General features: G+C 36.2%; 1 protein-coding gene across 2 annotated transcripts in view; it reads right to left on the minus strand.

The window, feature by feature from the left end:
• Positions 1-24,854, minus strand: part of JMJD1C (jumonji domain containing 1C) — a 247,399-nt gene that overhangs the window by 34,302 nt on the left and 188,243 nt on the right. For both annotated transcript variants that reach the window (XM_006835811.1, XM_006835812.1), the window contains 10 exons: positions 21,591-21,696; positions 18,622-18,746; positions 17,124-17,267; positions 16,842-17,025; positions 15,051-16,720; positions 13,577-13,749; positions 11,132-13,338; positions 5,389-5,590; positions 2,698-2,912; positions 1,432-1,584 (listed from right to left, as the gene is read on the minus strand). In XM_006835811.1, coding sequence (XP_006835874.1) covers positions 1,432-1,584; positions 2,698-2,912; positions 5,389-5,590; positions 11,132-13,338; positions 13,577-13,749; positions 15,051-16,720; positions 16,842-17,025; positions 17,124-17,267; positions 18,622-18,746; positions 21,591-21,696 — 5,179 coding nt within the window. The remainder of the gene's footprint in view (positions 1-1,431; positions 1,585-2,697; positions 2,913-5,388; positions 5,591-11,131; positions 13,339-13,576; positions 13,750-15,050; positions 16,721-16,841; positions 17,026-17,123; positions 17,268-18,621; positions 18,747-21,590; positions 21,697-24,854) is intronic.

A 24,854-nucleotide genomic window follows, 5' to 3' on the forward strand; every position in this document is an offset into this window, starting at 1 on the left:
GATACTCATTATTCTTTGTAAATACCACATTTTAAATTCATTAATTCGTTTTCTGTCTAAGGTGCATCTTAGCCCTCAATGTGATATATATGCTTAATACTTTTAAGAGGTCTTTTGCAGTATATTTGTCCAATGCAAAACATTATTTGATTTCATGACTGCATCTTCAATGGATGTGAATCATTGACTACTTCAAGTTTTACCATTATATTCCAGTTTCTGTACAGCCAATTTCTTCCTGATTTTCTGTGTCAACCAAGGCTTTTGTGTGATCCTAAAAGGGCTCTGGTAGCGTAGTGGTTACGAATCAATCACCCTGCGAACGTCAGGGCCACCAATTCAAAACTACCAGCCGTTCCGCGGGAGAAAGATGAGGCTTTCTGCTCCTGAAAGATTTACAGCCTAGGAAACCCTGTACAGGGTGGCTATTGGTCAGAACTGACTCCACAGCACTTAACAACAATAGAGTATATCAACAAGTCTGAGGCTGCTACTAACTCATTTACCAAATTAGTTTCTAAGACTCAGACATGTAACACTCTTGATGCATGAGAAATGCTATTCTATAGCTACTAAATAGCTGCTAATTTTGTATTCAAATAAGACCCCAAACCTGGAGGTGTAACAATAATGACTTCCCTGACCTCACATTCTCTACAACTTTGATGACAGGCTAGTTACATTATGAATATAACATACTCAATTAATATCACCCTAACAACAACAAAAAAAAATCTGTAACTGTTGTTTCATGGTAATAAACATACAAACTACACCCATTATCAGTATTCAATGGAGAGAGTTGGGTCATCACCATCAAGTTATTTCGTAGCATTCAGTTTCTCAAAACAGATCTTTCAAAATGATAGCTTTTCAAATAACTAGTGAAACAGTTTGAAATTATACTCAGCAAATTCTGTGAATATGAGCTTTCTCTGCCCCTCTCCATGTACCCATCCCAATTTCCACAGAAACTGAAAAAAGGAAATCAGGAATCTCAATGAATTAATAGGATCTAAAAGAATCCTGGTGTGTAGCTGCAGGATAAGCACTGGACTGCAAACTGCATGGTAGGTAGTTCTAACATACTAGACACTCCTTGAAAACACTATATAGGGTAGTTATGAGCCAGAACCAACTCAACGGTGCCTAACAACATTGACAACAAAACAATGGGCTTTACTCTCTTGCATATTTGAACCTAAAAGCAGAAAGGCTTATACCTAAATTTGGGCTACATTAGGAAATCATCTCCCTGAAATAGACTAGTTAGGCATGGTGCAGTTTTATTCTATAAAATCCGGCCATCGAGATACTTCCATAATATTCATAACTAAAGTTAAAAATAAAGGGCGCATCAATTTTTCAGATCAGTAATCCTTAAGATTAGAATGAATACTACGTAAAAATTATATAAAGTTATAAACTGACCTCTAGAACTCTTCCTTTCCTTTGCCTTGTAACAATCTAAGCAAACCACAAATCCACATTTTTGGCAAACCCAATGAATGTTAAACAGTGTTGCTTCACAGGCGTCACACATCTCCCGGACTCCTCTCACAGCTCGTTTCCAGGCAATTTTGGCTGAAAGAAAGAAAAAACTAAAACTTACAGAGAAGCACTCTATTTTCTAGACATTTAGGGTTGTGTAATACAGCAAACCCAAAATTTAATGGCAAACACAAGAACTTTGAAGGCTATAGTAACTAAAGATCAATGTTAAGACTTCTTCAGGTTACTTTCAAATAATCACAGGTGAAAAATAAAACAAATGGTTTTTATGTAAGACAGACTCTCACCCGTGGCAGTTGTGACATTTTGTGCTTTGGTATGAAATTCTACCCTGTTCATTGTAGGAAGTTTACTAGCACCTAAATCCCAATCCCCACCAAACCCTGCTCTACCCTGCCCACATAAAGATAAGCAAAGATATTTCCAGTCACAGCCAACTTTTGATCCTAGGGTAAGAGTTTGGAGGGGGGAAGGAGGGGTGCAGCAAAGTCACCAATAATTCAGAATCATTAACTTAGGTGAAGTACAACCTGTCTAGAGAGTACATTTAGATGATGTGCTGGATGCTTTATATAAGCTAACAAAATTATTTTCTAAACACACTTTTATATATGAGGCAGTTTTTGCTTTTCAAAACTGGGATGCCTAAGTTATTTTCTAAAGTTCACATAGTTAAAAAAGAATGAGACTGAGATTCAAACACAAACCTACCTACCTCTAATAACAGTGACAAACCACACCAGACTTAAAACTTAATTGTAACGATCGCGGTTTTTATCACAGAATTTAATGTATTTGTCTGTTACAACTCATAATCACCCTATGTAGTGCTTCTGAGGCTGTAAATTTTTACATGAGCTGAAAGCCTCATCTTTTTCCCACGAAGCGGCTGGTAGACTTGAACTGACCTTGTAGTTAGCAGCCAAACATGTAAACCCACTACACAACCAGCATGCTTCAATATAATAGGAATGGCAAAAATAGCAAAATGCTACTATGAATTGTTAAATTATTCAACTCAAATTCAATTGCAAATATACGCGACATAGGTGTATTTGTGAAGTTTTATGAAGCATTTCTAAGAAGATTATGGAAGGTAAAAGACTTCTCACAGATTAAACAGAAAAGAAAAATACTTAAAATGACATTTGTAGCCGCAAAAGAGAAGGAATTTAACTTACTTACCATCCTTTTTTACCCAGGATAAAGCCGTCTTCTCAGATGTTACTAGCTGGCAGAACTTATCACCTATGACATCCAATATGTATTTAGAAGTTTCTACATCTAATTCATCATCTTCATAATTTTCATGTGTCCATAAACTGATAGATTCATCATCATATTGGTCAGGTGAGGAGAAACCATCTATTCTAACCACTCCATTTTTACTAAATGACAATCTGAAATATTAAGATATAATATTATATAATAAAATATTAAGAAAACATAAGACATGATTTTTAAATCATAAATATATAGTTTACAAGGAAAATAGGTCATTGTTTTGTAAACAATGCATTACTGATCCTGTTTTGCTCATAAATTTAAATGATTCTTTTAGTGTTAAGGAAATGGCAATAAATAGTACCAATTTTAATTTCAAAATGTAAGATTTCCAATATTGTATATACTTGGTTTCTTAACTCTATACAAATGAAAACTATGTCCATGTATTTTAACAACATGGTAGTCAAATGTTGCCCAGAGCAAAGTCATCGATCTTTATCTACGTAACCTAAATCAAACCCTACAGCTGTAAATGCTCTAAATAGTCAAGATTTTCACTGGGAGGATTTAAAAAAAAAAAAGAAAAGCTGAAGACCACTACCTTTATCATTATTCATAATAATAACTAACGAAATTATTTAGAAGAATGAAATTCCCAATAATTTATTAGGAGGCAGTGTGCCTTCCCTTAGCTTTTCAGAGTCAATCACTGTTACCTATTCATATAAGTGGACAGTAACTGGAACGCTGAATTGCTATTCTCTTACAGCTTGTGGATTATTGCCTTGTCCTCACTCTTATGAACACTGACATCACACAGCATATGTCTAAAAAGCACGTTTTCTACCATTCATCTGTCAGTTTGTTGTACTGTTGTTACGTGCATGTTGTTGTAATGCTGGATGCTATGTCACCGTTACTTTTAATTTAAAAAACAGCTGGGTACACCTCTGGTGGACAGATTTCAGCTTATCTTCCAGAATAAGAGAGATGAGGAAGGAGAGGTGGACTAGTTCTGAATGCTTAGCCACTGAAAACACCTTATGAGTAGCAGTGGAGCACTGTAAGATTACACCAGAATACTGAAACATGAAGACCACCACTAGAATACTGTCAGATATAGTGTGGAAGCCAGGATGGCGAACCGTCATCTTTCATACTTCGGACATACTGTCAGGAGGGACCAGTCCCTGGAGAAAGGTCTCATGTATGGTAAAATGGAACATTGGAGAAACGATGAAGATGACAAGCACCTCAGGCTGGAAGGCACTCAAAATATGACAGGAGATAATACGAATGCAGTTACAAATGTAGTTAAGTTTTGGGGGCCTTCATTTGCTGGTGGAGCATAAACTCAAAATGAGGAGAAACAGCTGTAAACATCCATTTATAATCAGAACATACAGTGTAAGAAGTATGAACCTAGGAAAATCGGATTTGTCAAAATATAATGATTGCATAAAGATCAAGATCCTAGGCATTAGAAAGTTGAGATGGACTGACACTGGGCATTTTGGATCTGACAATCATGTGGTTTAGTATGTCACGAACGACAAATTGAAGAGGAATGGCACGGCATTAATCATCAAAAAGAACATGTTAAGATCCTCACAACTGGACCAATAAATAAAATTCATGATAAATGGAGAAAAATTTAAAATCGTAAAAGACTCCATTTTACTTGGATCGATAATCAATACTCATGGAAGCAGCGTCAAGAAATCAAACGACATATTGCATTAGGCAAATCTGCTGCATAAGGCCTCTTTAAAGTTTATAGTTTCCAAGATCACAGTCCAGTGTTTTTCAATTATGCTACTGTTGTTAATGTACAGTCGAGTCAGCTCTGACTATACTTAACAACCATCACTGTATAGGATTTCTTGGGCTATAAATCTTTGCATCTTTCTTCAGTGGAGTGTCTGGGGGATTCAAACTGCCGACTTCTGGCTCACAGTCCAGTGATTATACTACAGAGCTTCCTTCCCATAGAAGGACAGAAATGCCCCACAGGGTTTCCAAGGCTATAAATTTTTATGGAAGCAGACTGTCACGTCAACACCCAGAGTAGCTGGTGGGTTCAAACTGCTGACTTTTGGCTGGCAGCTGAACACTTTAACCATTCCTTAACGAGTCCTGGTGCGGCACTGAGGGTTAATGTACTAGACTACAAGGTTGATGTGAACTGCAAATTCAGCTGTTCAAGTTCACTAGCTGCTTCTTGGAAACCCTGTATAGCGTTGCTGAGTAAGAACCAACTTGACGACACTTGTAACAACAGATCCTTGTTTTACACTAAAAGTGTAAAAAAATTTTTAACAAACTTATTGAAATTACAATGTAATATACTTGAGTAGCAGATGATTTACCTAGATTTATAAATTATTACCAAGTGCTCAGATGTACAAGTATACGCTGCATTGCTTTGGCTGAAACATAAATTTAAAACACAAAACAAAAAAGATGAAACTATTATGCGATATAATTTTCTATTAAAAAAAATTTCTAAACAAGGAAAAAGAAATCTCAGAAGAGAGCCAAATGTAAATTTAAAAAAGGTAGTAATGCAAATAAGTATTTGTTAGTTAGCAACTTAACAATAAAGAAGTGATCATTAGATATATACTCTGATAAAGGATTTTCACTTACCGTCTAAAGTAGTAAAACCTACAAAATACTGGTGAGTGAGTTGGTTCTTCTCCTTTTTTACTCCGAATGAGTCTACATTCTCGACACTTCTGTAAATTTGGCCCTATCTCACAGCAGGAGTCATCCTGTAAAAAGGACTCCCCAGTTTGTTTCAGTTTCTTGACTTTACGCCAATCTTTTAATACTGAGCGAGGGATGCCAGCTGTAAAATCAGTAGGAAAGTATTAGCAATAATATGATTTGTAGAAATGTATAATCCTTCAAACAAAGTTCAGTTCAAAAAGATTATCTTCAAGTTCTAGGTTCCCAACAACTAAAAGTTCCAAAAATACCATTTCTAATTACTTACTATTCTACTACTCCTCAGAATGAACCAGGCTCTGAGGTCAGTAAACGGGAAATGGAACAATCAGTTGACTAATCTTTACAGGGAGCTCTGCTAGCTTAGTGGTTACGAATTGGGCTGCGAACCACAAGGTCAGCAGTTCGAAACTACTAGCTGTTCCGAGGGAGAAAGATAAGGCTTTCTGCTCCCATAAAGATTTACAGCCTTGTAAACCCAGTACAGGGTCGCTATGAGTCAGAACCGACTCCACGGCACATAACAACAACAAATCTTTACAGGGTCCTGGTATGACATTGTGGGTTGATGCACTGGACTGCAAAGTCAGTTTGAAGCAGTTCAAGCTCACCATCCGCTCCTTGGACACCCAACATCGGGTTGCTACAGGTTGGAACCTACTTGACAGCACTTAACAACAATCTTTACACCTGAAATATTTTTAACAGAAAACACGATAATGCTTCACATTTATACTATGTAAATCTTTAACAACAACAACAACAACAAAAACCCAGTGTGGTTGAGTGATTTCAGATTTATGCCACACTCTGGTAGTGTGGTGATTATAAGGCAGGCTGTTAATCTCACAGTCAGCAGTTTGAAACTACCAGCAGTTCCACGGGAGAAAAGAGGACCCTTTCTGCTCTTTCGAGGATTTATAGCCTTGGCGCTGTGGGTTAATGCATCAGACTGCAAAGCCGTATGAACTGCAAAGTCAGTGGTTCAACCTCACCAGCTGCTCTTTGGAAACCCAACACAGGGCCGCTATGAATCGGGACTGACTCCAGGGCACATAACGACCACCACAGAACAGAGCAAAACTGCCAAACAGGATTTCTAAGACTATGAAATCTAAAGAAACAGGCTACCAAAACTTCCTTCTACAGAGAGGGCTAGTTCAAATCACTGATCTTTCTGTTAGCAGCCAAGTGTTTTAAGCACTGTTATCAGCAGAGCTCCTTACAACAAAACATAGCCTTAATATTCAGAAATTTTGTTTATGCAGGACAAAGCTCTTCAAAGATCCACAGAACAAACTTAAAGGCCAAATATTAATTCTTTACTTAATCTGATTCTCCAAACGTGGATCATTTAGACAAGTGGCGACTTACCTACATTTAGGAGAAGAGCTAAGAAGTACTAAGTTATTTTTTCCTAACAGCTCTCCCTTTTTACTGTTATCTCTTTTTGATACCAATAGAAGCAATACCCTTTAAAGCAGTAAAATAATTTGAAGGAAGATAAAGTAAAAAAAAAAAAAAATGGATATAGTTTTTGTTGGCACAATTAAAAAAACAACAATGGGGTGGGGGGCATCAAAAAGGTCTGAAAGAAAACACTCATCACTATACAGTCTAGTAGGTACAAGGGGGAAAAAAGTCTGATTTTCAGTCTACATGATTTCCCCATCACATTTACTAACTTGCATTTAACAACTGTAAAAACATTGGCACATTCAGTCATCTATAGAGCAGGAGGGATCCTTAAAATTATACCTAAGATATATTTTTCCTGTTAAAGAAAAATATCAAACATTCATATGAAAGCTAGTAATGTTAATAAAGCAAGAGTTTACTATAATTACTTTATAGCTTTGTATTCATATTGCCTGTATAAATTTAAATATCAGACCATATGAAATTTACATTTTTTCCACTTCTTTCCTGTTTAAAGTATAAACTCCTATTTGCTACCCTTGTGTTTTCTATCAAGTCCATTTTGTGAAGCAGGACTATAATTATTCTCCTGAGATTATATATCTCTTACAGAAACGTTTAGGAAAAATCCCTTGTCAATAGCAGAATACTCTTTTCTAGAATTCCTACTGTTGACAGTGTAAACAATACAGTTACAGAAAGATCACACATCTCAACAAAGGCAGTACTATGTTTAAACTATAGAGTGGCAATTTAAAGTCAGCACCAATTATTAAGTACTTCTAATACTGCTGCCTGGGTTTCCACAATAATACACGTTACTCGGTCTCCAATTTAGGTCAAGGAGTCATCTGGCTTAAGCCACTAGAGAAACACACATGCATGAATCTGCATGCGTATAAATACACACACACACACATTTATGGTCTGAAATTATTACCAGAAGACTTACGTAAAACACTTGATGTTTCCTCTTTCACTGTATAGTATACATTTCCCCTACAGAGTATATGAAAAACTCAGAGCTTTTGGAAGTCAGAATGAACAGAAATGCTACACTGCAGATTTTTTTTTAAACATACTTGCATTTAACCATTTACTTTAAAAAATTATACTAGAAGAAACTACATTGTAATCACTTTCTATGTTGAACAAACATGCTTTCAATTACAAAGAATGGAACAACTCCAAAGAGTATGGGTTACCATACTATTGTGAACAATTTAAAGAACACTATAATAAAGAATTGGAATCCTGGTGGGGAGCTGTGGGTTAATGCGCCAGACTGCAAATCCATTTGAGCTGCAAGGTCGGTGGTTCAAGCTCACCAGCTACTCCTCAGAAACTCTATACAGGGGTTGCTACGGGTCACAGTCGACCCAACAGCACTTAACAACAACAATAATAAAGAACCAGACTTTTCCAACAAATCTCATTTCTGTGTGACAAAAAAAGGCACTTAAAAGGTTTTCTTTAAAAACAAACAAAAAAACCGCACAAAGATATGAAGGCCTAGTTGAAAGCAATTCTTGATACTGTAACTTCTGTTTCTAGAGTAGGCTATGCATAATTACAGTTAGCAACCTCTTAAGAACTGTATTATACAGTATGTACAATAAATAAAAAGTTATTCTTCTCTTTTCTATAGTTAGTCTATTAAAAACATCTAAAACCTTAACATATGAGACTAAGGACAATAAACATGTACAATTCAATGAATATTTGTTTCTTTTATATCCTCACAACCTTTTCAACTTTGGTTCTCTATCAGCAAATTGACAAACAGTTGCTCTAGCAACAGAACATGGAAAAAAAAATGCAGAGAAATACATGATAACCATTAATTTGACAGTCCATCAATTTAAAATAGATTTGCTGGGGGGAAAATACAAATAAAACTGAAATTAGAATTAAACAACTGATTTTATGTACCATGGAACTTGAATTTAAACATTTAAATTTAGAGGGAAATTTCAGGTTATAAAGAAACATAAAAAACCTATCAATAATGAAAGGCAGCAGTTATAAAAATATTCCAAGAGTGAATAAAACAAAATTATTGTATTGAGTTTTAGATTTTACTAAGACACACTATTATATACACATTGCTAGCATAGCACATGTAATTGTGCATATATAAAAGTATATGTAATTATATTACACACGCTTTAAGTACTGGCCTAATCCATTCCTTTCTGATTTGACTATGACAACCAGTTACTCCTTGGTAATCCTATATAGGGTCGATATGAGTCAGCATTGCACTGAACAAGAACAACTTGACAATCCCACTGAACATTAAACTAAAACAGGTCATATTTAATCCATGAAGTAGATCATCCACTCATATTTAGAAGGTGGTGGATTTACGAACACCCAACTTTTTAAAAAAGCCTTTCTAAATGGAGCATAACAAAAGAAAGTCAATGCTGCCTATTATTAATAGGTGGCATTAATAGTTACTTATTATTTTCAATTTGTAAACAAATGAGACTTAAAATAGATTCTTTGAAACTAAATGTTAGTTACCAAGTAGAGATTTCACTAAAAAGCATTAACAATTTAGGGAAAGACAGTTCTGATCCTGGCCTTTAACTGAGAACTCTTTTTTGTGAACATGTATATTCCATGCCAAAGTGAAAACAAATATGAACACATCATTGAAAGTATTGTAAATATAATTTCACAAGAGTTCTCAGTGATACAAGATGGAAGGTTTTCCTGTCTCTGTTTTCTGTAAATTTAACTCAAGTATCTGAATAGCCAACAAAACAAAGCAAAGGCTATATGGAGGTAGAAGTTAAAACAAATTTTGACTGCAATTAGCCTCTAAAATAAACTCATTGGGGAAGTGATGAGAACATGAGAAAGAAAAAAGCCACATTGTATATCATTCAAACTCAAATAAATGGTAATATCCCTTTCCTTGTCAATCCCTCTCTTTCTGTCTTCTGGCTACATTTGTATTTCATTCTGTCAGCCTCTCGGGCTAGTTGAGCTGGTTTTCCTTTGTTCTGTCACTTTCTGACTGTCTTTTTCTAGGATTCCATCCTCCTGTTTGTCTCTCCTTCACTTTGCCTTTGCTTTCCACACAGGCAAGTGGGAAAATCCCATTCAGTGAAAAGGCACAATAAATAACAGCCTTTCAAGCATCCAAGTGATTGTCAGAGTACTTCTTGAGTATCCATATTGCCACAGATATTTCAGTTATTGTATGTGGACAAATACACAGATGCAAAAAAACTATAAAGTGATTTCTGCATTGTTCAACATACCAACAAAAAAATAAGCAAACTGAGAAATACTGATTCTAGAGGAAAACTACAGAAACACATTACACAGTGACTATTCTGGGTGAGTTTAAGGAGTTCTGGAAGCGTAGTAGTTATGAATCAATCAGGCTGCTAACGTCAGGGTCAGCAGTTCGAAACTACCAGCCGTTTCATGGGAGAAAGATGAGGCTTTCTGTTCCCGTAAAGATTTACAGCCTTGGAAACCCTATGAAAGGTCACTATGAGTCGGAACCGACTCCATGGTACTTAACAACAACAAATCACACAATTTGCCCTGCTGTCGCCACAGCCATAAAAGAAAAACTAAATATCAGTTTTGAAATTTTAAATTATGTTAATTTACTCTTAAATACAGAAATAAGACACTTAAAACCACAACCAACCCCTTTTAAAAAATTTATCCCTTGTTATGAAGTGTCTGAAACAGTAGCGTTACTAGTGATATAGATGGTAATTTCAAAAACTGCCAAATTTTGTTAACAAATGACAGAAAGGTGACAAAATTCCACTAGTCTTTTTAAATTATGACTTAAAATAAGTATAAGTCAGTGAGATTTCTTTTACAGTTACATCTTCCTATACGCATATATCTCAGCTAATATTAGGAATTTACTTTTGGTGGATAGCCGTAACAGCAATGTGACAGTTCTCAAGGAAAGATCAAAATTCTGAATACTATAGGAAGCACTAAGCTTCTGGCAATGAGCGCTAGGTAAAGAGAGTATTTCTACAAATCCTTTAAAAATGAAGAAGCAAGCCTTTTCATTTCTCCTCAACGGCACCATGCGAAATAGAGAATGAAGAATGAGGTCAGTGAACATATATTTAACTCATGGCACACAAATAATGGGGGGAAAATACCTATATGCATACTTGAAAGAACCACACTATTACTTTTAGAAAAGACAGCCTCATTGTACCTGAACTGAAACAAAGTAAATACATACCACTATTATTGTTGTTCTGCAACTTCAATTTCGTTTTTTCCTTAGCACTCCTGCTGAGAACCCCATTGGGTTTCAAATCTTCTTCTATTTCACCTTTTCTCTTCTGCAAATCATTCTGCTTCTTTTTGTAAGTTGGCTTAGGCTGCCTTTTAGTCCTTTGCTCTGACTTGCTTTCACTTTCATCAGAGTCTCCACTTTCAGAGCCAGATTCGTAAGTTCTTTTGGCTTTTCTTCTACTGATCTTATCATCTTTCATATACTTCTCAACTATGACCTTACTATCCACACTATTTTGTATATCATTAGATGTAGAGGCTATTAAATTCACAGAACATGGCTTAATAATTTCTGATACAGGGTTCCCTGAACTTTCTGTTTTATTAGTATTTTTATCTTCTTCTGAATGTCTAGTAAGCCAGGCCTTTTTCAGTTTAGTATGGTAGTTGGGTTGACTTGTCTGGGATGCTTGCCCATTTCCTACAGAGTTTGCTTTGTTTATTGTACTACAGACCACAGTGCTTTCCAAGGGAAGGGAGGCTGCAGAGGACTGATTTTTCACGGCATTAGACTCAGTCTCACCAACATTACTACTTTTATATTGAGCAGCGGCCAAGGCTGCCTTGTGCTTTTTTAAGTGGATAAAATCAGTTGTGCCTAAGAACCCAGAGCTGGGTTGAACCGCGCTTACTGTCTTACTACTGGCTGGTGTAACTGAAGCTGTGGTGCTGACCTTGCATTCTTGAGTTGGAACCACTGACTGACTGACACTTTTTGAGGAGGTACATTCTAAGGATGTAGACGCCAAAACGGTATTTGATAAAGAGTAAATTACTTCTGAACCACCCCAGCTGGAACCAGTAGTGGCAGTGACAGCAGATGTGAATACATCTGTTTTAGAATTACACATCATATTTACAGCAGACATGACTGAACTGGGAACGTTGCCCTGTGAAACACACTGAAAGAGTTTTTCAGATTTTAGGGGAGCACTGTCTGAATTAATACTCGGAAAAACGGTTCTTCCAGTCTCCCCAGCTTCTACTAATTTGAGGCAATCTGTCTGATTTGCCTTAGCTGAAGACCTTTCACTAAGCCGATCTTTGGAAGGTAACTGCATTGCTGGCATGCTTTCATATTTTGTACTAGAAGGTGGACGAACAATGACAGAGGCCATAGCAGCCTGTGACTTCCCACTGCTTTTTTCCACATGCCATTCAGCTTTCTCTTTGCTGAGGTTATTATTAGATTTCCACATTTCTGTCAAACTCTGTTCAGAACTCTTAAAATTTGCCTGTGAGTCTTTAGGCTCAGGTATTAGAGTTGGAGGCTTTTGTGATTCTTGGACTTTCCCACCAGCATTTACTGGCATCACTGGAGTTAAAGTGGGAGGGGAAAGGTTACTATAGCTGCTTTCCTTCCTTTCCAGACTATGATGGATGGGTGGGTGAAAGACTGGTGCTCTATGTAAAGCAGGCATACTTCGGAGTGCATTTGTAGAAGAAACTGTTAAATGGGTAGGACTCCTACTGTCATTTCGGAAGGTTGTAACTGAGTGAGATGCAATTTGATGGGGAAGATGTTCTGGTATCTTACTTACTAAGCCTTCACTTTCTGCTTGGTGTTTAATCAAAGGTGGAGGCTTTGAAAGAGATGATATAAATGAAGTCAGAGTTTGAGGATTAGGGGCTGCTGAAAGACTATTACTACTCTGCTTTTCTGTGTAAATACTTGAAACCTCTTTGGATGGGTATGATCTTGGTGGTTCGTTGACTACACTATTAGACAATGTAGTGAAATAGTTACTTTGGGGCAGACTCTGAGGAACTGAGTGCTTCATTTTATAGAGATCTGATACTGAACGTTCTAAATCTTTGTCTTGTTTGATGACATGGCTTTTAGGGCTAGAAGACGATGATGCTGCCACTCTGGAGTAATTATCTCTCTCACCGTCAATGCCCTTGATTTTAGTTGTAAAAGGAGCAACATCAATACTTTCTTGAAGAATTCGGCGGTGTTCCTCTTTATACTTGTTTAATCTCTCTCCAGTCTCCTGGGAAGGCCTCTGTAATTGATTCAATAATGGATCCACAAAATGCCTATGCAAAAGACCTTCTTTTCCAGGCTGCGACCGACTTGGATCCAGGTCACTTTTTGATGATGTAGAGGCAACAGATCGTAATGGTTCAATAAAAGCTTTTCTTTCCATGTCACTACAAATAAAATATAGAAAGAGTTTTGTAACCACTTTTTCTTATATAATGCAAGTTAGTTTCTAGGCAATTCTCACTCTACTATGAAAGCAGAACACGACTTTACATTATTACAGCATCAGGAAGTATAGAAAATTACTTTTTTCAAAATCTAGTTTTAAAATAATTAATAACTTAAAATTACCTATTTGGAAAGTAACAAAAAAAAATACGACACAGAAGGCATTGGTGAACTTACTCTTTATGATGATCTACTAAAGGTTTTGTCAGCGGTGGACTGGAATGAGCTGCAATTTTAAGAGGCCGATGAGGCTCTGCGCTTGAAGGTCTGACGGGAATGTGACTCAGTAACCCAATGCCATCTGCTGAGGTCACAGGAGTGGGTTGATGCAACCAAGGACTGGGTGAGTTCTACCAAAAAGAGAAGGAAAACAAAACACAGATTTCAGTTACAAGAGGAAGCTAAACATAGTATTTAAAGTAGGCCTTTACAGCAGTATATTTATAAAGCACATAATCTTTTATAATGTATCTTATAAGTAAGTAACATGGTTATGTAGATTTTTCCATATAAGAAAATCAGCCAGCGGTAAAAACAAATTGTGAAGTCAGTACATTTAATTTATTGTGTACTTACTTGTACAGAGAACCTAGCTCATGAGATTTCCTAACATTCCAAAGCAGGAATAGAAACTATCAATAAATTAATTTGTCCTGTTTTTTTTTTTTTTTTTTGCAAAAATAATTAACTTTTCAGCATAACAATGTATCTTATAGTTGGCAGATGATCATATTTTTAAGGTAATCAATATTGGTGTTTTCAAAACGACCATTAAATGTAGGCTGTAACAAACTTAATTTTGTACGTACAAATATGCTACCTTACTCACAAAAGAAAATTTGGTGATAATATTGAAGCATAAAACTATGGCGCCACATCAGAAGTCCCTGTATTAACTAGCTACAGATACCTTAATTATTAATAATGTTACTGTTGTTATGTGCCGCCAATTCAATGCTGACCCATAGTTACCCTGTATAGTGTTTTCAAGGAGGGACGGGTGAGTTTAAACCACTGACCTTGTGGTTCAAACCTACTTTGCACATTGTTGTTGTTGTTAGGTGCCGTCGAGTCGGTTCCAACTCATAGTGACCCTACACAGGGTTTTCCGAGGCTGTAAATCTTTACGGGAGCAGAAAGCCTCACCTTTCTCCCGCGGAACAGCTGGTAGTTCCGAACTGCTGACCTTGAGGCTCGCAGCCCGATTCATAACCACTACGCTACAGTGCCACACAAGGACTCCAATAACAGGAGCAATAAAAAAATGATTAGGTTCATAAAAAGGCCTTTCTGAGACTTTAGATTCTACTGCTCCAAAGTTACAGATCATCAAAAGTGTCACTTTAATTGAAATAGAATGTGAAACCTCAGACATGTTGTAAAATAACAAATGTTCTTAAAAAAAAAAAAAAAAAAAGTATGTGGGACGTTAAAAAACACTTTGCATATCCTGATAAATGATATGTATTCTGATATCTGGTCTCCTGGTATGGCACTGTAAGATCAACACTAGACTTTGAATCCACTCGGTTGGCAGTTTAAACCAACCAACCAGCTGCTACTTGGAAACCCTATACAGACTCACTATGAGTTGGAACTGACTTGCTGGTGCTTAGTAACAAATGGATTTCTGGCAAACAAAGCAACTTACCCTTCTTAAAGAAGCTTCAGTGTTAACCGCATTTTCTGGATGAACCCATTTAGAAGAAGGTAGACCAAGTCCTGAGTATGCATGTGTTCCATTTGGATACTGCCAAATAATTGGATAAAGTCCAAGTTGATTATATGAAGCCGGATGTGCTTGTCCGAGGAGATGAGGTGACTGGTGCTGTAACATTTGCTGCTGTTGCTGGTGTGCTAGGGCTAAGTGACTTAAGCTGCTGGCATGGGCAGTCTCTAGGCGAGGATGGCCACCAAGTAAAGAAGCAGTAGGCACTCCGGGTAACACAGTAGGAAGTAAATGAGGATGATGAACAGAATGGTGTGGGCCACTAGTCAGAGGGTGAGTGTTAATGGTAGGTAATGGAGTTTGACTGGATGATCCAGCCAGTAAGTGGGGTGCAGGAGTTAAGGTAGGGTGATGGGTACCGGGATTTAAACAGGTTCTATGGGATGAGGAATGAAGAGGAAAAGGATGCTGGTTTAAGAAAGGTGAAATATGATTAGCCCCTGTTTCTGGTCCAATAAGTGCAGGATCTCTATAAACTGTGAAATGTTCGTTTTTATCAATGATAAGAGGGCTCTTTGTAGTTTCTAATGTACTGCCTCGAGCAGGAACGGGATGAAAGCTGCACCTTGATAACTCGTGCTCTAGCTTATTTGTCAATCTTCTTTCACCAGCAACTTGGCTGGTCACGTAAGTAGTCTTAGATTTTACTGAATCAGGAGAATGTGTTATTTTGGATTTAACAACTTCAGGTGAGGGATTGGACTTTGTCTTGGGAGTATCTACTGAAGGATTAAGTTTAGATTTTATGGTTTCAGGGGGTGGACTTCGCTTATGCAGCTTATTATCTTCTGTGATAGTCATACTGTAAGAGACATAATGGTTTTTCTCTTTTTCCAAATTCAGGTGATCATGTCCTGAAGAAGCATTCATATTTGGCTGGGTTAAATCCACTTTAACAACATCACTGACCCAGTTCTGATCAGAATCTGGTTTTGTTGCTTCCAAGTATTTTGTATTTGCAACAGAAAGTTTTGAGTCACTAACATTAGGATCCATTTTCAGAAGTGTCTGATGACCAAAGGTACTTGAGTTTTCCTGTGCCACCTTTTGTGAATTAGTGTCATTTGTAATATCTAGAACACATTTTGGTGTAGGTGGTCTGGATACAAGCTTATCCTTTGGTATTAATAATTCCACTGCAGGCGTCTTTTCTATATTGCATTCCTGAAGAAGTAAATCATTAGGACTATGATCAGAAATTGTGGCCTGTTCTGACGAATGAGTAATTTTTTTCTCTTGAAGCTGAGAGTCAGCTGACTTCAGCTTCTCTACTTCTTCATGTTTTTTATCTTCCTGTATTTGATCCCAGGGAGACTGGCTATCTGTTAGTGTCTGTTCTGCTGCCTTCTCATTATTCTGGGATTTCCCGTCTTCTCCATTTATCTTTGAAGGGTTTTTATTTTTCAACTCACTCTCTGACTTTTGCTCTGAGGAATTATCTATTATTCTCTTATTTGAATTTTCTGAGTCACTGCTCTCAGAAAAATCAGAAACATTGTCAGTTCGCAGTTTTTTCATATTTAGTTTTTTTTCATCTTCCTCAGGCTTCCTTCTTTTATTCACCAAGTGTTTGTTTTTACTTTTAGTATTTTCTGCAAGGTTTTAAAAATAAAAAAGTATTACTTTCATATCAATACTAAATTATCATGTTATAAATCTATCAATTTATCTTTTCTTAGGGGGGGCGAAAAAAGAGAGAGAGAGAGGACCTACCTCCTCGTGTTATATAATCATATTTTTCTTCCTTCATTTTCTCTTCATCTGGTATGCTGCTATCTGAGCCCTTTCTCTTATTTGGACGAATTCTTTGTTGCTGGTGTATATTCTGTTTTGGTACTGCAGCTTGGGAGTTCATTGCTGGTCTGGGGCTATTTGCTTGGGCACGTGTATAATGACCCTAAAAATAACCAATTAACAATGACCGTTCACTGTCTGATCCTAAACAGCTTAAAAGTAAATATTTTATAATAATCCACTACTAACAAACATACATACGTGAACTATGTTGCTGTTTTGACTGGTGCGAGACCTACGCCGTGATGTAATGCCAATATTTTCACCTTTTAACAAAGAGTGAACAACATCATCTAGAAAGGTCATTTGAACCATAGAAGGATCGACATTCTGTGGTTCTAGTACCTAATTTATGATATGAAACAAAAATGAAAATTAAACAATCCGTTAATCCATTAACCAATACAATTTCTTTATTTAGTAGAAACATACTTAGTTTGTGATCTCCAAATTGTAAGGCAGTGTTCGTATTTACAATATATAAATTTTAAACATTAATAAATTAATTATGATTTTAACCTTCTGAAATCTATTTTAACTGCTCACCGAGACTTACTTTATACAAGTATAACTTGAAAAATGAGGGTAACAGACACTCTAAAAATGAATGCCAAGGAAGTCGTACATATTGTATTTAAAAACAGAAATTATTTTAAGCAACTATAACAACAAAAATAACAACTTAGAGGAAAACTTTTGACAAAAATTGCACAAATGGCTACTAAGGAAAGGGACATGGAACTTCAAAGAAAAGACTATTTTAAAGATTCAAGTGATCTTTTACTTCATTGAGAGCTCAAAGTATGTCAGCTCTTTAGTAAAAAAAATCAAATGCAATCTAACATTATTTTTATCATTTTGCCCGAAATGTTAAACCAATGCATGTGATTTGCTTGTAACAGCACTCTCATTTATTCAGATACCCTCACCAGTTATAGATTTTGCACTGCTCTACTCCTACCCCACAAAAGAAGAGCAATCTAAATACTTTCAGATTTTATTTAAAACCCAACACTAACTGTAAAATTCAGCAGGCATTATCTATTCTGGAAATGAGTGGGAAAACAAACAAACAAAAAGTACTGTGTGCATTAAGTTTTAATTAGTGAAAAAATCCGTTTGGAAAGAGAAAAACTAAGACTTTTTAGAAAATTTGAGCTGACGTAAGGACTTAAGAAAAAAAAGAAAAAACCCACCAAAACCAAATCCGAATCAATTAAAAGAATTTCATGCCTCAATTTCAGGGACTAATTTTGTCAATATCAAAATAAGTTTGACATTGTTAGTTTACAAGCTCAATGGCAGTTGGACTCCACCAGACTGGCTCCACAGGGGGAAGATGTGGCAATTGCTTCTGTACAGATTTATAACCTTGGAAACCCTATGGATCAGTTTCACTCTGTCCAGGAGGGTGACTATGGGTAGGAAGCCATGGCACTGGGATTTTTTATACTCTCCACATTATATAACATGGTATCTGTAAAACATATCTGATATATTTAAACTTACTAAAAACCCAGAGATGAAACTCCCCACATTATATAACATGATATCTGTATAACATATCTGATATATTTAAACTTACTAAAAACCCAGAGATGAAAACCATTTAGTACTGACCAATTGATACAGTAGTTTTCTGGCATGGGATATGTGAATTATACAGAGCTTTTTTCAGGAAGATTAGTTGGAATTTTACCTGATCATTCATAACTATCATGGTGCGGGTGAAGAGATCATGATGAGTAATTATGCCAGTAAACCACTGGGTGGCAGAGTCTTGTCTATATACTCTTACTCTGTATCCATTTAAGGAATAAGGACCTTCAAAAATAAAACACAAGAAACAGAGATATCTTAAGTGGAGACATTTTCATCTGAGAACTATACCTTTCAGAAGAAATATGAGATATGGGATTAGTGAGTAATATCATACCCAACATCAATTTTTAAGAAAATACTTTAGAAGTGAATATATTTTAGAATCAGATCATCATTGTACCCAAAACCAGATGCACATACTTACTGATTTAGTGGAAATAAAAGTACTTTTAGTCAGAAAGGTAACTCAATATTTCTGTGATCATGAGTTAATAAAAGGACCATAAAAAAGCAAAGTTACAGAAGTCTAGAAAGTTGTATGGTTAAATAGCTATCTGGTAAAAAGTTGGTGTACAAGGCTGAAATGGAAAGGCAATTTAGAACTTGGTATTTTGAGTCTTCCAGTTACCAAAACTTTGTTGTTGCTTATGGTAAAGTTTTGTCAACTAGAAGACTCCAAACATTACCATAAGCAAAAACAAAGTTTTACTTTTGATAGTTGGAAAAGATGACCAAAGTCTTAAAACATGCAGCGACTGCTAAATGAATTTATAAACACAGGCCTGAAAATGTTTTTATAAAGCAATATGGTGGTATACTTTTGGGTTAAGCTTCCTTTAGTTAGCTACACAGATATATAGAAAAGCCTTTAGTAAATGATTAAATAATAAAGGCAATATTTCTGTATGGAGTCCTGGTATGGCACTGCAAAACCAGACCAGACCGCAAAGCCATTTGAACTGCAAGGTCGACGGTTCAAGCTCACCAGCTGCTCCTTGGAAACTCTCTACAAGATTGCTATGGGTGGGAACAGACTTGACGGCACTTAACAACAACATATTTCTGCATATATTCAGATATGTTTATATGAGAAAAATTCATTCCACAGAAAAAGATCACAATGATGAAAATGTTTTTAATTCCCAAATATGCAAAAGGTTAATACTTGTAAGTTTAATAGAAACTGTTAGGGAGGAATACAAAAACTCAATTAACAAACAGCATTATACATTTACTACAAGTGTTTTCAAACTCTGCCAAGTACTTTAATCTTATCCAATTCCTAGTTAGGTGTTAACCCATTTAAAATTTAGGAAAATATAATTAATAGGTTAAATGAAAGCGCTCAAATTGAATTTACTTTTCTGATCCTATGGTGTATGTTTTCTTTTATAGTCATAAAAGATTTAAAATACCAAGTGATGGTTTAGTATTTATTTGCCAGGCTAAAGAAAATCTACTCCAATGTCAGTCTCAAACCAATATAATACATTATAAAAAGTACTTCACATGACCTGTATTTACATTAAATATTCACTGGGAGAAGAGAAGATGCTGATTGCGATTTAATGGAGGTGATAAGTAAGCACTACTTACTTATCAGCCATAATCCATAAAACAAGTCTTTTCTAAGACTCCATGATTTTTAACCTAACCGGTATAGAAAATGCTTACAGAATTCTTCCAAATAGGACTGATCTTCAATTCCCTTAAAACATTTGCTACATTAGATTTTCCCACCAACTAGCACAATTTGGAGTTAGTCTCTGACAATTCTACAAAAGATGGTGAGGGGATTATATTGCCTAATCATTCACTGTAAGTACAAGGGGGCTTTAGAAAGTTGTTATAAAATTTTCATTATCTTTTAAAAAATCAATTAGCCTTGTTTCTTCAACAAATCAATTACAAAAAAGGGGGAGCGAAAAGAAAAAAGAGAGAGGTCATATCAGCATATCAGCTAAATCACAATGAGCAAAGCTTGTTTGGACCCAACATTTAAAAAGGAAAAAAAAAAAAAAAATTGTAAAAGCAGCGCTTAGACTTTATGTAAGGTATTAAAATTTGAACCAAATAAACCAGTACTTATAAGAAATTAGTAATTTTATTATTTACAAGAATGGCATGGTGATTTGTTTTAAAAATTGATAGAATAAGGTGATATCTGAAATCTGAGGGAAGTTCAAGGGGTTGTGGATGGTGGACAGGATGAGTCAAAGTTTGATAGATGGCTGAGGCTGAGTGATAGGTGCATGGGAGATCATGGAAGGAAGCTATTTCTAGAAACTTCTGTATACTAAAAATGTATAAATAATAATTTGCCTATGAAGAGTTTAAGAAGTGATTTGTTGCTGCAAATGCCCATATGAACCAAAACAGCCACTATTTTGTGATATCTCTATTAATGCTAAACGTAAATGAAATGGAAATTTGGGGTGAGGGAGATAAGTAGGGTAATTTGACAAGAGTTCTATTTTTATTATTAAAGGAAACAATCAACAACATTATCAACACTTCATGCCACCAATCTATGCTTTTATGTTTCCGTACAGTGACAGGAATCACTAAAACTACAAAGCCTACAAAGCCTCACTGATTTGAAGGTCACATGTAGAGAAATCTGTAAATAAGTTTTTAAAAACGGAAACAGAACCAAGACTAGTATTGTGGTAACAGTTGAGGAAGGCACACAGAAAGAGGCCACTTTTATCAGATACCAGCAGCATTCTTCAAAGGAAATTGATTGTGGCTTTGGGCAACCCTCTTCTGCAAACAATGCTTCCTCCTCCAGGAAGGACACACCTAAAGGATTCTATAATATGGAAAATTTCCTATCAATACAACACCTGTGAGACTATAATTTCATGTCAGCCTTTTGACTCAAATCATTTTAATAAATTAGTGCAATTAACTTTCTATTGAAATTGTTATTATAATTGTCCCTCAAATATATATAACTCAAGATAACAGATTCATTCCTCTATTTACATGGTTTATTACTGAACAACCAAAGGCAAATAATGTTACCTAGTTCTAACAAACAATGCATAACTTCAAAATAGTTACCTTGCATAAAAATCTCCTGAACTTTTTGTTCCTTTACCCAGACTTTCACTTCCTCATGAAGTTGCGGGTTGTCCCTGAGAACTGGGTTTAGGCTGTCTATGTCGTCCTAGAATTATAGATTAAAAGAAAGGTCCATGTTACGCTCACCTAACATTGTTAGTGATTTTCCCTCATATATGTTCTAAGGGACTAAAAAAAATTCCTTAATCTAACGGTTAAATTCTTTGTGCAAAACCAAATTCTTTAGTTATAGCTCATTTGCAATTATATAACAACAGATTATAAAAAATTCATCTGTGGTTTAGGTTTGATACTTGCCAACAATGTCCTGAAGTCCTGGTGCAGCGCTGTAGGATAAGCACTGGACTGCTAACCGCAAGGGTGGTGGTACACACCCACCCACCAGCAGCTCCTCGGAAATCTCTATACAGAGTCACTGAAATCTGGAACCTACTAGACGGGCACTTAACAACAGCAATTTCCTAAAGTCAAAATCTGAATTCCACTGAAGTGTCTTCCTAACTTCTAAAGTATGCCCTACTCAACTTGGTGTTACAAAGATTTCACTATTAGATGCAACATATAAACCAAATCAAAGCTGAGCATGTGACAATAGATACATCCATAAATAAATTATCCTTCCATAACAGTTAAATTATTAATGTATTTTTCCAAGATCTTGATTAAAATGTCATCAGATTCAATTCTACTCAACCTTATCTGAATAGTAACACTGTTATACATTTTATATTTTTTAAGTCAGTGTCAATCAAAGTCTCATGCAATTAAAATTACATTATTGGTAGTCTTATTAGCTTCATAACAAGCTAGATCTAGACACAGAAACAACAGGTTCTCTTCTCCTTGGAGATGTGAATCATACAGTCACATAGTTTGCCATTTTCTGTTGACATCCTGTGTTGGACTAACACTGGGTTCTGTTTCTCTCAAATCACCTCTGATACTCCAGCATTTGAGATAAGCAGCAGAAGCCCCAGAGTAGTGGGGAGGGACAAAGCTGCATTTGTCAATTGGGGGCCTTTGTAAATGTGGACTGAAAGATCATGAGAACCAGTGAGTAGAAAGGAACCAAATGAAGGGAATTTTATTTGGTAAGTAAAAATAATCTGGAAAGGTCAAAAGGTGGCTGAAGAATTAAAGGATCTCTAATCAAGCATATGGAGTCCTGGGGTGGCGCTATGGGTTAATGTGCCAGACTGCTAAGCCGTTTGAAATACAAGGTCAGTGGTTCAAGTTCACCAGTTGTTCCTTGGAAACCCTATGCAGTTGGGTCAGAACCGACTCGATGGCAATTAACAACAAAAACAATCAAGCATAGTCATACTTTGTGCCTGTTCTGCTCTAAAGTCTATCCAAGTAAAGCTTTTCCTTCTCATTTGATCACTGCTTTAAGGTACAAGTCTGTATATGTGGAGTCCTGGTGTGATACTGTGTGTTAGTTAATGCACTGGACTGTTAAGCTGGTTTGAACTGCCAGACAGCTGGTTCAAGCTCGCTAGCTGCTCCTCGGAAACCCTGTACAGCATCACTATGGGTTGGAACCCAATGGACTGCACTTAACAACAACAACTGTTGTAAATGTTCTGGTATTTCTTTTACACTCACCAAAAGACTAACTGTGGCCCTTACAAATGGCATGTTGCTTTTGTTTTTAAGTGCTGTCAGGCTGGAAATATGTATAGGAAATGTTAATTTACAATTGAAAGGCAATGAAAGTGTGGAAATGCCTCAAATAACATACTATTAAAATCTGTTGGTTTTTTTGGGGGGAGTCCATGCTGTTTCTTTGTTTTGTAACCACTATGCCACCAGAGTTCCTTTAAGAAACTAGTGATCCCTTACCTGGATACTCCCCACATGTCCCTAATATATACTGAACACTTAATCTCATCATTTTAAATATAGAAAATATCTTACACATTTAGCGCAAACTCTAACCCTCTTAATGCACACACAGGAAGCTACATTTCCAAAGGAAAACCATTACCATTTTTAGATAGCTCTTTAAAAATCTTTATCATTTTAACTTCCATAAAAAGATACAACCTAAAACTCTTGAAGCCAAAACAAAAACAAACCCAGAAAGTATATTCATAATGACCCTATGAGACAGAGTAGATCTACTCCCTAGGGTATAGAAGCAGAGCAGCTACTGCTAAATGCCCACTGTTCAGTTAGCATCCCAATGCTTAACCAGCTGTGCCCCCAGGGGGGCTCTTTCTTGAAGCAAACACAAACCTGCTCTTGAACCTGATAGCCCTTCAAACATTTAAATTCCCATTTCCTGTTTCCACAACTCTTGGTCTTCTCTAAATATTCACCTGCATTGTGGTTGTTCTCTTCATCTACAAGCACGCATCAAAAATTTCATTCAATTTCCCCCAAAACCTTCTGAAGCTTCTTCATATTAAGTTTAACCTAAGAGGATGGGAAGGTACTTGTCTACAAAACCACACAATCACAAGGGTGGGTTTGGCAACTACATGCCACTGCTGGAAGCAAAGAAGTGTCAAAGTGTCTGCTGGTGAAGATCAAAGCCTTTAACATGGACTGTACCTCAATGTAAAAAAAAAAAAACACCACCCAAAATCCTCACAACTAGACCCCAAACTAATATGATAAATGGAGAATAGCTTAAAGTTGCCAAAGACTGCATTTTGCTTAGATTCACAATCAATACTCATGGAAGCAGCAGTCGAGAAATCAAGTAACACATATTGATCAACTCTAGGCAAATCTGTAAAAGACCTCTTTGAACCCTTCAAGAGAAAAGATGTCAGTTTGAAGACTAAGGTGTGACTGACCCAAGCCATGGTATCTTCAACAGCCTCATATGCATGTGATAGTTGAACAGTGAATAAGGAGCACCTTATATGAATAGATTCATTTGAATTATAGTGCTGGTGAAGAATAATGAAAACATCATGGATTGCCAGAAGACTAAACCTGTGTTGGAAGAAGTATACACAGAATGATCCTTGGAAGCCAGTATAGCTAAGAAAGAATGAGGGGAAGGATTTATCAAAATGTAAAACTTAACATGAGATTGGAATGTGAACTTTGACAACAAGACTATTATACTAACTTTCAAGAGAACTATTACTTTAACTGGAGTTCAAAGGAAAGCAAAACAATTAAACCAAAACCAACCAAAACCACTGCCATTAAGTCAATTTGTATACAGACCCTATAACAGGGTTTCTGAGACTGTAAATCTTTCTAAGAACAATTAAGGTATTCTAA

The sequence above is a fragment of the Chrysochloris asiatica genome, unplaced genomic scaffold, assembly GCF_000296735.1.
Source record: "Chrysochloris asiatica unplaced genomic scaffold, ChrAsi1.0 scaffold00020, whole genome shotgun sequence".
Taxonomy (NCBI): Eukaryota; Metazoa; Chordata; class Mammalia; order Afrosoricida; family Chrysochloridae; genus Chrysochloris; species Chrysochloris asiatica.